The 13,213-nt window shown below is 42.2% G+C and overlaps 1 protein-coding gene across 10 annotated transcripts in view; it reads right to left on the reverse strand.

The window, feature by feature from the left end:
• The window catches only part of HECW1 (HECT, C2 and WW domain containing E3 ubiquitin protein ligase 1), a 454,797-nt gene that overhangs the window by 17,569 nt on the left and 424,015 nt on the right, over positions 1-13,213 (reverse strand). For all 10 annotated transcript variants that reach the window (XM_032244417.1, XM_032244423.1, XM_032244418.1 and 7 more), the window contains 2 exons: positions 3,616-3,714; positions 2,894-3,023 (listed from right to left, as the gene is read on the reverse strand). In XM_032244417.1, coding sequence (XP_032100308.1) covers positions 2,894-3,023; positions 3,616-3,714 — 229 coding nt within the window. The remainder of the gene's footprint in view (positions 1-2,893; positions 3,024-3,615; positions 3,715-13,213) is intronic.

The following is a 13,213-nucleotide window of genomic DNA, read 5'->3' on the forward strand; positions in this document are numbered from 1 at the left end:
AATATCACCAAGGTGCCTTTCACAGAGAGTGAATCAAACTTCCACCTACAATGGATAGGAGGGTCTGTTTCTCTACACCATTCCAAAATACTGTTAATTTTCTGATTCTTGACATTCTAATAAGGGAAAATGGTATCTCACTATAGCTTTAATTTATTTTTTAAAATTGTGAATGAGATTATCTCCTTGTCTTTCCCTTTCTGGGAGCTAACTATATTCTTTGTGAATTTTCTATCAGCTTGTTGACTGATCATTTCATATTGATCTGTGGGATCTCTTCTGATATTGAAAGAAATAGTCTTTATGTTATGTGTTAAATGTCATGTCACTTTCAGTTTGTTTATAGTATAGTTTGCCATGTAGAAATTTAAAAATAATATTTGACTATATCAGATGACTTTTATGACTCTAAGAGTTTGTACCATATCTGTATCAACATTCTTTTTTTTATTTTTTGAGACAGAGTTTTGCTCTGTCGCCCAGGCTAGAGTGCAGTGGCATGATCTTGGCTCACCGCAACTTCTGCCTCCTCGGTTCAAGTGATTCTCCTGCCTCAGCCTGCTGAGTAGCTGGGATAACAGGTGCCCACAACTGCAACCAGCTAATTTTTGTATTTTTAGTAGAGATGAAGTTTCACCATCCGGGACAGGCTGGTCTCAAACTCCTGAACTCATGATCCACTTGCCTAAGCCTCCCAAAGTGCTGGGATTACAGGCATGAGCCATCATGTCCAGCCTCTGTATCAGCATTCTTTAGCGCAGGATTAAAAATAAAAATTCTTTCTTCCTTTCTTTCTATCTTTTCTTTTCTTTCTTTCTTTCTCCTTTCCCTCTCTCTCTCTCTCTCTCATTCTACTTTCCCTTTTTCCTTCTTTCCTTCCCTCCCTCCCTCCCTCCCTCCCTCCCTCCTTCCTTCCTTCCTTCCTTCCTTCCTTCCTTCCTTCCTTCCTTCCTTCCTTCTTTCTTTCTTCCTGTCTTTCTTTCTCATTCAGGTTTCTGATACAGCTGCAATTTATTTAGTGTAAGAAGTGAGGTTAGGGATCTAACTTAAAACTTTCACAGATGGCTACCCATTTGTCTTAATACAATGTGTTAAATAATTGTGTATATTTTACATACAAATTTACCCTCTACAACAGGGCATATGTGAAAGATGGGCTAAAAGTAGTCATGCACAGAGAATGGTGTATTTTGCCTGCTCAATGAGTACATGGCATGAAAGTTAAATGAGTAGCATATTCTTGAACATATATAAATGTGCTCTTTAGTGTTTTAGGAAGAAATATTTCTTTTCTCAACTATGTAAGAAAACATTCTTCACAGGCATGTTTTTACAGAGGAAATACAACAGAATGTTGATATTTTCTAGGACCTACCCAAGACTCTTGACTGCAATGTGGGTGCTCGGTGGCCTGCTGCATTCATTCACGCTCACACAGCAACCCAGCTCACTGTCCACATTCAAGTGAAGTGCCCTTAAAGCATTCTGACTTGACTATAACAACAACCCTGTTACAAACTACCATATGTCACAGGCTTTGGGGATCTCTAGAAAATGGGTTCCCCAAACCTTGATTGTTAAATCTACTCAGGCTATGGCTATTTTCTGTTAAAACTGTAATCAATTTGATTGGAAGATTTGATGTTATATAAAAGCTAGTAGAAAACAGATGGGAAACTTTATCTTATTTAGTGTTGAGATATATGTATTTAGAGGAATAGATAACTGGATGTGATAAAAAGAATCATTTCTGCAGTGGCACAGATAACGGAATACCTGATGTATGTACGGCATACTTTATAAAAATGCTTTCTGGTCCATTATCACATTTTCTTTTCTTTTTTTTTACAGCCTGGTCACTGAGTATTATTTTTAATATCACATTTGATTTTCAAAAAGCTCCATAAAGTAGATCCATGTTGTAACAAGAAAAAGAAGAAAAAGCACATGGGTAGATTTACTAAAGGAAGTAGTTCCCCAGGAATTGTTTTGAATGAATGAGATCCTTTATTCGCTAATTTAAAAACAAAATCCCATTACCACATGATCCAGCAATCCCATTTCTGTGTATATATTCAAAATCATTGAAAGCAGGGACTTGAACAGATATTTGTACACTCATGGTCACAGCAGCATGATTCACAATAGCCAAAAGATGGAATAAATCCAGGTGTTCATCAACAGAGAAATGGATAAACGGATAAACAAAATATGGCATATATATATGTATATATATCATATTTGTTTATATATATAATATACACATAATGAAATATTCAGCCTTAAAAAGGAATATTATATATAAAAGACTAATTCTATATATATTTGTATATCTATGTGTGTGTGTGTATATATATATATATACACACAAAAATCAGAAGTGCTCGTGTCTCCAGATTAGAAACCATACTTTCATGGTTTCTAATTTTTAAATATATATGTATATATATATATACACACACACACACACACACACACAGACACATAATGAAATATTATTTAGCCTTAAAGAGGAAGGAAATTCTGACACACGGTACACATGGATGAACCTTCAGGACACTACGCTAAGTGAAATAAGTCAGCCACAAAAAGACAAATATTGTATAATTCCACTTATATGAAGTATCTAGAGTAGTCAAATTCATAGAAACAGAAAACAGAATGGTAGTTGCCCAGAGTTGAGGGTGGGAGAAATTGAAAGTTTTTGTTTAATGGGCAGAGTTTCCGTTTTGCAAGGAGAAAAATTTCTAGAGATTGGATGCCCAACAACGTGGACATACTTAACAACAACGAAGTGTACCCATAAAAATGATTAAGATGATAAATTGTATGTTATGTGCATTTTCCACAGTAAAAAACAAAATCCCTTTTCCAAGCCCCATATCACACAAACCTGTCCAAAAACCTCTTCATTAACAGTGAAAGTGAGGTCTAGGATGTCTGTGATGTTGTTGTCCTTCATCCACTGCAAGCTCTGGTGGAATTCCTCATCCAAATATTCCAGGTCACTCAAATCACAGGGCCTGGGTGGATTCAGGGAGAAAGGCAAACAGAATTACTGAACAAATGGATACCCAAACCTCACTTCAAAATGTGGTTGTATCATTCCTGGCTAAAACATCACAGACTTAGCCTAACAATTTGATGCTTTTGAATACACTGATGAATCAGCTCATTCAGTCATTTTAGTTCATTCAGTAATTTTCCTTTGAAAAGGAAATGTGAAATTATTTACAATAACAAACATGAAATAATTATTGGCTCACGGACTCTTTGCATGAAAATTGGAGAAAGCTATCATTTTAAAACAACTAAGTTATAAACAGATCAGTTCTACTGAATAGTTTAACACAATGTTTGTAATATTATTATAATTTTTATATGAAGTGATTCATCTCCATGATATGACATTTTGATAACAGAATCCTACACCAACAGAAAAATCCCCAAATGCCTTTTCATTGTACTAAAAGCACTCAGGACAAAAAGGCACCATAATACTAACAGGAATGGTTAGGGCAAAACAGGGACAAAAGGGTCAGTGGCACCAGGGAGGCCGGTGTCCTTGCCCTGCAGATGGGGCTGGGATGGAAGTGTGGTCTGCAAATCACTTACAGTCTCAGGAGTGCCTTATAGAAGGGCCTCGTGAAGAAAGCGTCAAGAAGGTACTGATGGATCAGAGCCAGGCCCAGGATGCGACCACTAAATCTGAACCTGGAACACAGACAAAGCAGAGAAATGGGCAGGTGGAAATTTTACATTGTTAAATATTTTAATTTGCATTTTTATCTGATGTGTTTGTTTAGAGTATTCATCTTAAGCTGCTTAAGGAATCTCCTTATTGATGATGCAAGGGAGGCGCCCGTTCTCCACCTCCTTATGCTTTACCAGGAGCAATGCCTGCGTGCTTGCTAGGTATTAAAGGAAGCCTCCTCTCCCAGCCACGTAGCAGACTGGAGTCATTTTTCCAGAATCTTTTTCAGACCTGGGAGAATGAGGACCCAAGAAGAGGAAAGCACTGGGAAGGGGAATTCAGGAATCTTAGAAAAATAGCCCACACTGAACTGCAGGCAGACCTGGATCCAGCGATGCAGAGGGCTTTCTGGATGTGTGTCCTTACCCATTCAAGCATTTTATCTACATTACTTATGGTCCATGCTGGCAGGTGGGGATTTGAGTATGGAGCCCATATGGCAGTTGTTCTTGCAGACAGTGGGGAAGAGTTACACAGAATTACAACATGGTAAGCTGAGTGGGCATTGTTCTTTAAAATTGCCAGCCAGGTAAAAGACAGAAGGAGGTCACTGCTAGGTAAGAACTGGCCATATAGACCTGGCCACCTCCAGATATAAGTGCCTTTACTGATTTAAATCCTTGTCAGAGCATTAACTTCCTGAGCATTTTGCTAGTAACCTGCTCAGCAAAACGCTGAGGCTACCTGGGCTTGATCCCACTGTTGCCTGCTCCTAAACCAGCTTCTTGCCTGCCTGTTCTAGCACCCTGTGCTTTCCCCACCACGTGGGCCTTGCCTGTCTCCGGCACCTACTTTTCTTTCCTCTTTTCTCTTCTCCTTTCTTTTTTTTGAGATGGAGTCTCACTCTGTAGCCCAGGCTGGACTGCAGTGGCACGAGCTCGGCTCACTGCAACCTCCGCCTCCTGGGTTCAAGCAATTCCCCTGCCTCAGTCCCCTGAGTAGCTAGGACTGCAGGCACTTGCCACCGTGCCCGGCTAATTTTTGTATTTTTAGTAGAGAGGGGGTTTCACCATACTGGCCAGGCAGGTCTCAAACTCCTGATCTTGTGATCTGCCTGCCTCAGCCTCCCAAAGTGCTGGGATTATAGGTGTGCGCCACCACACCCGGCCAGTGGCACCTACCTTCATAACTGGGATCTCCCCGGTGTCCACTCTAACTAGGTTTTCACCTAATCATTGATTTAGTTGTGAATTTTCTCAGATTCTCCCTGTCAGAATTTTCAACTAACCTATCTCCAATGCCTTTTGTGTGGCTCTTTTTGGACTCAGAGGGTTTCCATCTCTATCGCTGCTATAAAAATGTTAAAGTGAATAGATTATCTGATTCCATAGAATAAGCATATTTATAAAAACACTTCAAATTGATATGTTTGAAGTAGTTGATTCTTTTTCTATGAAATAACATACTGGTGTTATTGACTCCGAGAGACTAGAGGCATACAGAATCTCAGTGTAGGTGCTGTGGGGCCCTGTGGATAGGGGGCTTCTGGAATAGTGGGTCCTTGAGACTGGGTACCCCACCAGTGCTTCATTCCTCAGTGCCCTTTCCTGACCACCCCAATAACTGACCGGTCCCCAAGATAGTAACCACATCCTGTGTATAAAAACAGTTATCTTCTACCCCAACAGAAGGTTGGCCCACCTGCTCTAAATAGGCTCTAGGGCATTGTAACGAATGCTTCTAACATGATAGTAGGGTTGTGACCATCTAGGTCGAGATGACCAAGATGATCCAAACCAGGAAAAGAGCAAAGGTCAGCACGGAGGGGCTGGGCCTGGGGCTTCCCCACTTAGAGGGGGCCCCTGAGGATCCAATAAAGAGAGCTGGGAATCATAGCAGGTAATAAATATATGTAGATATGGAATAAATGATAACATTAAATGGATTACTATTTTCAGCTTAGTGCTAAAAAATTGAGTATCTCAATGAATTAAAAATTTTCTAACAAAATAAAAATTTTTCAAATTTATTCAGGAAGATGTAGAAAACTTAAATAGACCGATAACCATAGTGCCAAGTAGAAAACTTTCAATAAAAAGGACTGTCTCCAAAATTGATACTGGGACTGGATATACATATTTTTAAAGATGTGTTCTTTCAAAGGCTCAAGGACAGAAAACCTTTCTGTTATTTAAACAGTTCCAGAAATCAGAAAGGTGTGGAAAACCTCTTAATTCATCATTATGAGCTACCATAACCACAGAGTAGAACCTGGAAATGATAAAACAAGACAGAGAACCAGAGAAAATGTCACTTGCACATAAATCCTAAATAAACACAAGAGAATTGCATCTACTAGTTCATTCCCAGAACAATGCAAAATGATTAAGGATGTTTAATTAGAATCAGGATAGTTCAATATTAAGAATTCTATTACTAAAATCAAGTTTAAGGTCAAAAGACAAACATCATACGACCTTTTTGGGGGATATAAACTAGAAAGTTACTTGAAAATATCATCACCAATTTCTAGAGAAAAAAAATCTTTGTAGTAAACCAGCAAGAGAAGAATGCTTCCTTAACAAAATAAAGCACGTCTATCTCAGCAATATATTTAACAGTAAAAATACTGAAGGATGCTGATTATTACCACTCTTCACAATAATTCCATCAGCTCTAGTCACTGTAGTTAATTAAAAATGAAAAATTGGAAACAGATTAGAAGTAACTTTTATCAAATGCCTATTGGGCCAAGGCATGTTATTCACAATATCTTAATGACCCTTGCAACAATTCTATTTTATGGTTTTGGTCATCTCCATTTTGCAGATTAAGAAACCGAGGGTCAATAAGTAGCCCCAGGCAAGTGGTACAGCGAGGAAACTGACTCACATCTGTCTGACACCAGATCAGGCCTTTTCCTTTGTGTCTATTTTGAGATGTGAGCGATGGAGAGGTTGCTCGTCTGGGCTCCGGGGCCAGGCTGCCTGCTGTGTGACCTTGTGCGAGGGTTTAATCTCCTCCTTCTCAGTTTCCTCTTTCGAAAGCTTCATTTTTTAAATGTTAAAAATTTTTGCTATTAGTATTTTATGTTGGCTACCAACATCTCTTGTGCTAATTAGATGTATTTTGGTTCAAGTAACCTTCAACCAGCTTAAGCCCTCTAAGGCCATGGTGGTCTCTCCAGGAATCCAGGGTTAGGAATGCAGTTGGGCCTCAGGAACACCAGGGAGGTGAGCAATGTTTCCCCTCCTCGTCCAGTTTCTTGCCTCGGCTCCTCTAAGCTCGTTTCTCCTCTCACTGCCAACACCTCCCATGGTTTACATCCCAGAGTTCAACACAAGAGAGACCAACTTGACTCCCTCTGATCCAGGTCTAAATTGTCAGCATGATTCTCTTAACTATTCTAACCCGGATCAGTCATGAACAACCAGGGAGGACATCTCAGTCTTGAGTACTTTGCAGTGAGAACCACTGTTGCTTGCCTCTCAACCAGGGGATGGGATCAGATGGAGTGCAGGACATGGGGTTTCCTAGCACAGGGGACTGCAGCGCAGACTGCCAACAGAGAATTGTGTATTTGCTTTGAATTGGGTAGACAATAAGGTGGAATTTCTAAAGGCAGAATTATACTAGTTTCACGGACTAACATGGGCAATGAATAAGCCCTGGATTTTTAAAAATAATTGTGCAACAAAGCTATGATAATGTGGTTTGGCTTTACATAACCACAGATGGGATGGCTCTAGGCCAGTCCCATACATACTATAAGGTATATTCCAGAGCCATGAACTATGGTCTGGGACATGTTAGTATAAAGCAAAATACAGCAACTGTACAATTCAAACCTAAAATAATAGCTGACGGAAAAAAAAAAACCCAACAAACCAATAGCTGATGAATTGCTGTGTGTGCAAGTCCATGAAGGAGAAAACACCTTCTAGTAATGGTGCATCTCCTTTATTCATCATCTGTACTGATCTCCCCTAGCCTAAGCAATTGCTTGCGGGGAAGTTGATTATATTTGCTGTTAACACAGGTTGCAAACATGGAGGAAGTATGAGACAGAAAGAAAATATCTTTCCCTAGTCTCTGAGTCTAAGGTAGCGTGTCTAGCTATGAAGAAACTATCCGATAATTTAAGCAAAATAAAGTGCTGAGGTTTCAAGCTAAGTTACTTGGCATAAACAAAGTTCTGATGATAAATTAAGACCCTACAGAAGTCGCGGAGCCGCCCCCCTGCCTGTGGGTGTGAGTCTGTGTTACTTAAATAACCTGCCCCAGTGCAGTGGCTCACACCTGTAATCCCAGCACTTTGAGAGGCCGGGGCAGGCAGATCACCTGAGGTCAGGAGTTTAACACCAGACTGACCAACATGGAGAAATCTACTAAAATACAAAATTAGCCAGGTGTGGTGGCACATGCCTGTAATCCCAGCTACTCAGGAGGCTGAGGCAGGAGAATTGCTTGAACCTGGGAGTTGGAGGTTGTGTGAGCCAAGATTGTGCCATTGCACTCCAGCCTAGACAACAAGAGTGAAACTCTGTCTCAAAAAAACAAAACAAAAAAAACCTGCCCCGTTTGAAAGCCCGTGTGTGTGTGTGTGTGTGTGTGTGTGTGTGTGTGTGTGCTTTGCTCACTTCTTTCTTTCCACAGATCTCAGGAGTCTTGATGGATATTGCAGGCCAGCTCTGCTCCTGGAGTGTAGCACTGCTCCCTGCTTTTTCTGTGCTGACATTCTGGAGGCCATGGGTGAACGCAACTTCTACTGTTTCAGCCTCTGCAAGTCAGCATGTCATAGACTTGTAGTTCATGCCATGCCTGTGCTGGTGCTGCCACTGCCCGCCCAGGCTGCAGCCCCACTTCTGTTCTTTTTCCTGGCCTGTGCTTGCTTTTACTTTGCTGGTAGGGAGTGGCTCCCCCGTGTCGTCCTGCTTTCTTAGAGGGGCTTCGCAGAGGAGTTTCCTGGGCCCTGAGAGTTTACAGGGACTGCTTTTGAAGTTTGCTTATGGTCCCTTAGCCCCTAGGGCAGCCAGGGTCTGGTGGGTGGAGGGAACAGCTACCATGTTCACCTCTACCCCTCAGGCCATGTTGGGCACCCCGGCTCCCTGGGCCATTCTTCAGCTTCTCATGGGGGCTATCATATCTGAAGGGCCCTCAGGTTCCCTGCTCAGAATCTGCTTTCTACCATTTCCCACGTGTGTCTAAGTTTCAATGATGGGCATCCTTCAACTCCTCTTCACAAGAGAGGCCTCAGACCCTGGTCCCCAGCAGGTGCACGTGCACACCACGTGCAGGTGGCTGAGAAGAGGAGGCAAGGCAGGTCAGCCCGTGTAGCCTCCCAGCAGCGGATGGTGGGTCCCAGCCTTTTCCCCCTTCTAGCCACAGCGGGATGGGTCAGGAATGGAGACTCCTGGGCAGTGGAGTGGGAAGAGTCTCTCCTTCTGGCTCTGTTTTCTGTGTAATTTGAAACCTCCCAGGAGTTTCTGGCATGCCATCACCATAAGACATATTTCTGACTTTTAAGAAACATATAAAGCATATTTTCATATTGATTTATCATTTAGAGATGTGTTTCCAGCCATTTAGACCTGAGACCACAGAAATATTAGCAACATAGCAAAATACCAGGAACCCACATTTAACAACAACAACAAAATCCTTTCTGTTGAGGCTCAGTGAAGTCCAAGTCTCCTTGGTGAGGAAGGCATGGTCTGTTTTCCTTCAGATGAAGAGGACAGACAATTCACGGTTAGATTCCTCAGTCCAAACCACAACCCCGTGGTTTATGGAGACATTCCTGGACTCTGATATAATTATTTTCATATCCTTGGTTTTAGTATGTTGCAAGTTTTTGTTTTTGATATCATCAACCCCTTCCCTCCTGCCAAAGAAAAATAACAGAATTGGGTATTTTTTAGTATAAAGTAAAAAACAAGTGATACATAAAATATATTTTTTAAATGAGTCAACTCTATCCCCGGAGGTGATGTTTGTGACCCTGAGAAGACTCTTCCCCTGACTGGCAGTTGGTGAGAGCAGGGGCACGCATATGTAGATGGGACCTCTGTGCCATCGTGTTCCCACCACGGTACAGTACAGTACACCCTCAATACATGCAAATAGCAGTTTTCATTATCCTTTAATACACTGCAAGATATTTCTTTTTAAGAATGCTCCATGCTTGGTTCAGCCCTTTCCTCTCTGATGGAAACAAATATGCTTTTCATCTTTATCTGTCTGTTCATAGATCCTGGGGGGAAGCCTGGACCCAGTGTGCACTGGGACTGTGGGGTAACTTTGGGAAAGGGCAGATGTCATTCTTGGTGCATACACATCAGCACCTCCCCAGATGTCTGGGAGATCAACCTGACCTATGCTGAAGAAAACGACTACAGCCACTCTGACCTTTCAAAAAGACGTGGAGGGCTCTTATGGCAGGAGATCTGAAGGTAGCCAATGTTATTGGCAAGGATTTCTCAAAATTCCATCTGGGTTTTACACATTTTAGTGAGAGTTCAAAAGGTAATGGAGTTTCACACATTTCCAGCACATCTTCCCAAGTGGCTTAAAGGCCTCCAAAAGACTCAATCCTCCCTTTGAGTGCATTACTGTTTGTTGACTTGACTTCTCTTCAGGACATTTGCCAATAATCCAAGAAAGGCAATGTGTTGTGGAGGATGACATCACAAGGTCTAATGTTAGGCTGCCTTGGTTTGAATCTTCTGACCTGCATGACCTTGGAAGACCTGTTTAACATCCGTGGGTCTCAGTTAACTCATCTGCAAAATGGGAATCATAACAGCACCTACTAGACAGCTGCTAAGATGCTAAAAGATGCTAGGACAGCTGCTAAGATGCTAAAAGTCCTTCATATGAGGACTAGTGGAGGTCAGTGCACCTGAGAGTCTAATAAATTCCTATCCATAGACTGACACGTCTAGCTTCTTACACCATACTTGGAACCCTAGTCCTAAATATCCATTCTGGATTGCAGAGTGAAAATGTGGATTGGGCTGACAGCGGCTAGCCTGCAATTTCCTGCTGCAAACTTCTGCTCTGTTTATAAACAGCATTTATGTATCATGGTGCTTGGCACAGGTAAGGTCTCAATCAAGATTTGTTGAATGGAATTAAATTGAAAATCATCATCTGGTTTTATCCCAGTGGAGCACAACTATACAAACCCACAGAAAATGTCTGAAATGTCATATATCATTTGAACAATTTGAACTAGGTTAATTGCTCAAATTTCCAATGTCTACAGTAGGTCTCCATCCAGGAAGATGGACAGAAACAGCAAACTGCAGAGGAGAGTTTAGGGGCTGAGTTAATGTACGGGAAGATGTAGAAGTGTTTTACATCAAGGGGCTGAAATAGCAGGTCTCTCCCCCTCCCTTCTCTCCCTCTTCAGTCTCTCCAGTGAATCACTGCAGGGGAACATGTTTTAGCAGGAATTAGTATATAATGATTTCAGTGTATTTTTCAACAGAGTCTTTAAATGAAAGCAGTTTTTGTAATGACAAAAAAAAAATGCAGTTGGGAAGTTTGCAAGAGTTTGTCTCTTATTTACAGGCCACAATTTATGGAAGGGAAGCAGGATAGCTCACCAAGCAAAGACAATAAAAGACCTAATGATACTCTGGAAGGACACTTTGGACAGTGAAAGAAAAGACTTTAAAAGCCTTCTAGTTAATCCTTTTATATGAAAGTTATATAAAACTTGAGTGAAACCCTCAGTGCAGCACCCAGGCAATATGCCAAGTCTGAAAAGGCTCTGTAGGGCAGCTCTGGCAGTTTGCTTTCCTAGCATTAAGCTTAGGCTGCTAAGGATTGATTCAGGGGGTCTCCTGTTTTTGGTGACCTTGAGTCTCTTCTTCTTGACCTGTTGCCTCCACAGGTCTGGCTACTTGTCCCTGTCTGCTTAATTCTTGGCTGCTGCATCTTTTGACGCATCACAACTCAGCATGAAAAATACTCCCTGATAAGCTTCAGACTCAGGGGACCCAAAACAGGCCCTTCCTGCCTGGAGAGGTAATCACATGGCATACTGGGCACTGTAAAGAGGCTGGGCATTTGGTGATAATGTGCTTGGCTCTTGGGCCTTTGGTGAGGAGATGGGGGCTGAGGCAGACGCAGAAACACTCGGCAGGACACAGGTCTGCGGAAAACCCTGCACAGTCATTAGTCTACCAAGGCCTCCTCTAACCACTATGGCATCTTCTGGAGCACAAACATCTGTGGAAACAAACACTGTACTGGCAATTTTAGGGGTTCACACATTTTGTTGGGTCAGTGAATGAGGCCAGAGGGTTGCTATAACTGCATGCATACCTGGACGCCCCCAGGACACCATTGCAATGGCCTGTTTCCCAAGCCATGACTCTGGGGACTGCATGCACCTATGCACTGCCTACCTCTTGCAGGTTGACAACCAGGTGGTTTGTGTCAGCTGAAGTCTAGAAGATTCTCTCTGTAGCAGTCATGTGTTCTATCTCTGACACTTCTTGGATCTTTCCCAGACACTGCTTCCCTGGTAATGGACCAGGACCTGCGTTAAGTTCCTTTAAGGAGTCTTTCGCAGTTCTCAAAAGAATACAGCTGGTTCCTTAGCCTCGGCACTATTGATGTTTGCTGTCCTGTGTATTATAGGCCAGTAATACTGGCCTCCCAAGTTGTAACAACCCAAACTATCTCCTGACATTGCCAATGTCCACTGGTGGAGAGAGTGATGGCGTAAAATGAACCTCTCTTGAGAACCACTGGAATGGAGCATAGAGTGTTGGAAAATATATCTAAATCAGTGATGATATACTTCTTTCTAATTGACACATAGGCATCACCTGCCTTTCCTGAAAACTTCAGGAAGTCTGCTTGGGCCCTCTGAGGCAATGCAAGCTATATCCCCACGGCCTTGTGCCTCACTCTGCATATCTGAGCAGCTCTTCATCACTCTCTGAATCTGTAAGTATACTTCCTACCCCACCAAATATCATCTTAAACTCCCACCAAGAATTTGGGCTGCAAGTTTCTTTTGGGGAAGTGATGAGTGGGGAGAATAATTCCTTCTGAATGTGCCAGGGAGCATCAACATTTCTGAGGGGATGATGCAGGATCTGAGTAGGAAAAAAGAGTGAACTCCTGGAGAATGAGCATCACAAGCTGGGGGACAGCTTAAGGATCTAAGGTGGGAAGGTATGTGGTTTATTTGAGCAATGAAAAGAGGCTGGTGGCACTGGACCCCAGAGAGAGAAGGGGGAAATGGCAGAACATGAGTCTGGAGAGGCACCCAGGGGATAGATCATGCCAAACTTGGCAGGCCACGGGAAGGATTTTAGATTTCATTCTAAGTATGATGGGAATCCACTGGAAGTTTCATGTAGGGTCTTTGGAATGAACTGATGTGTTAAAATGACCACTCTGGATGCTGCATGGAGAGAGGTGAGTCTGGCAAGAGTGGAGGCAGAGGCTGTCTGGAGCCTTCTGCATCCAGATGGGGGTGATGGTGGCTTCTACTGC

Source organism: Sapajus apella, unplaced genomic scaffold, assembly GCF_009761245.1.
Source record: "Sapajus apella isolate SASKATOON/1434 unplaced genomic scaffold, GSC_monkey_1.0 scaffold54, whole genome shotgun sequence".
Classification (NCBI taxonomy): domain Eukaryota; kingdom Metazoa; phylum Chordata; class Mammalia; order Primates; family Cebidae; genus Sapajus; species Sapajus apella.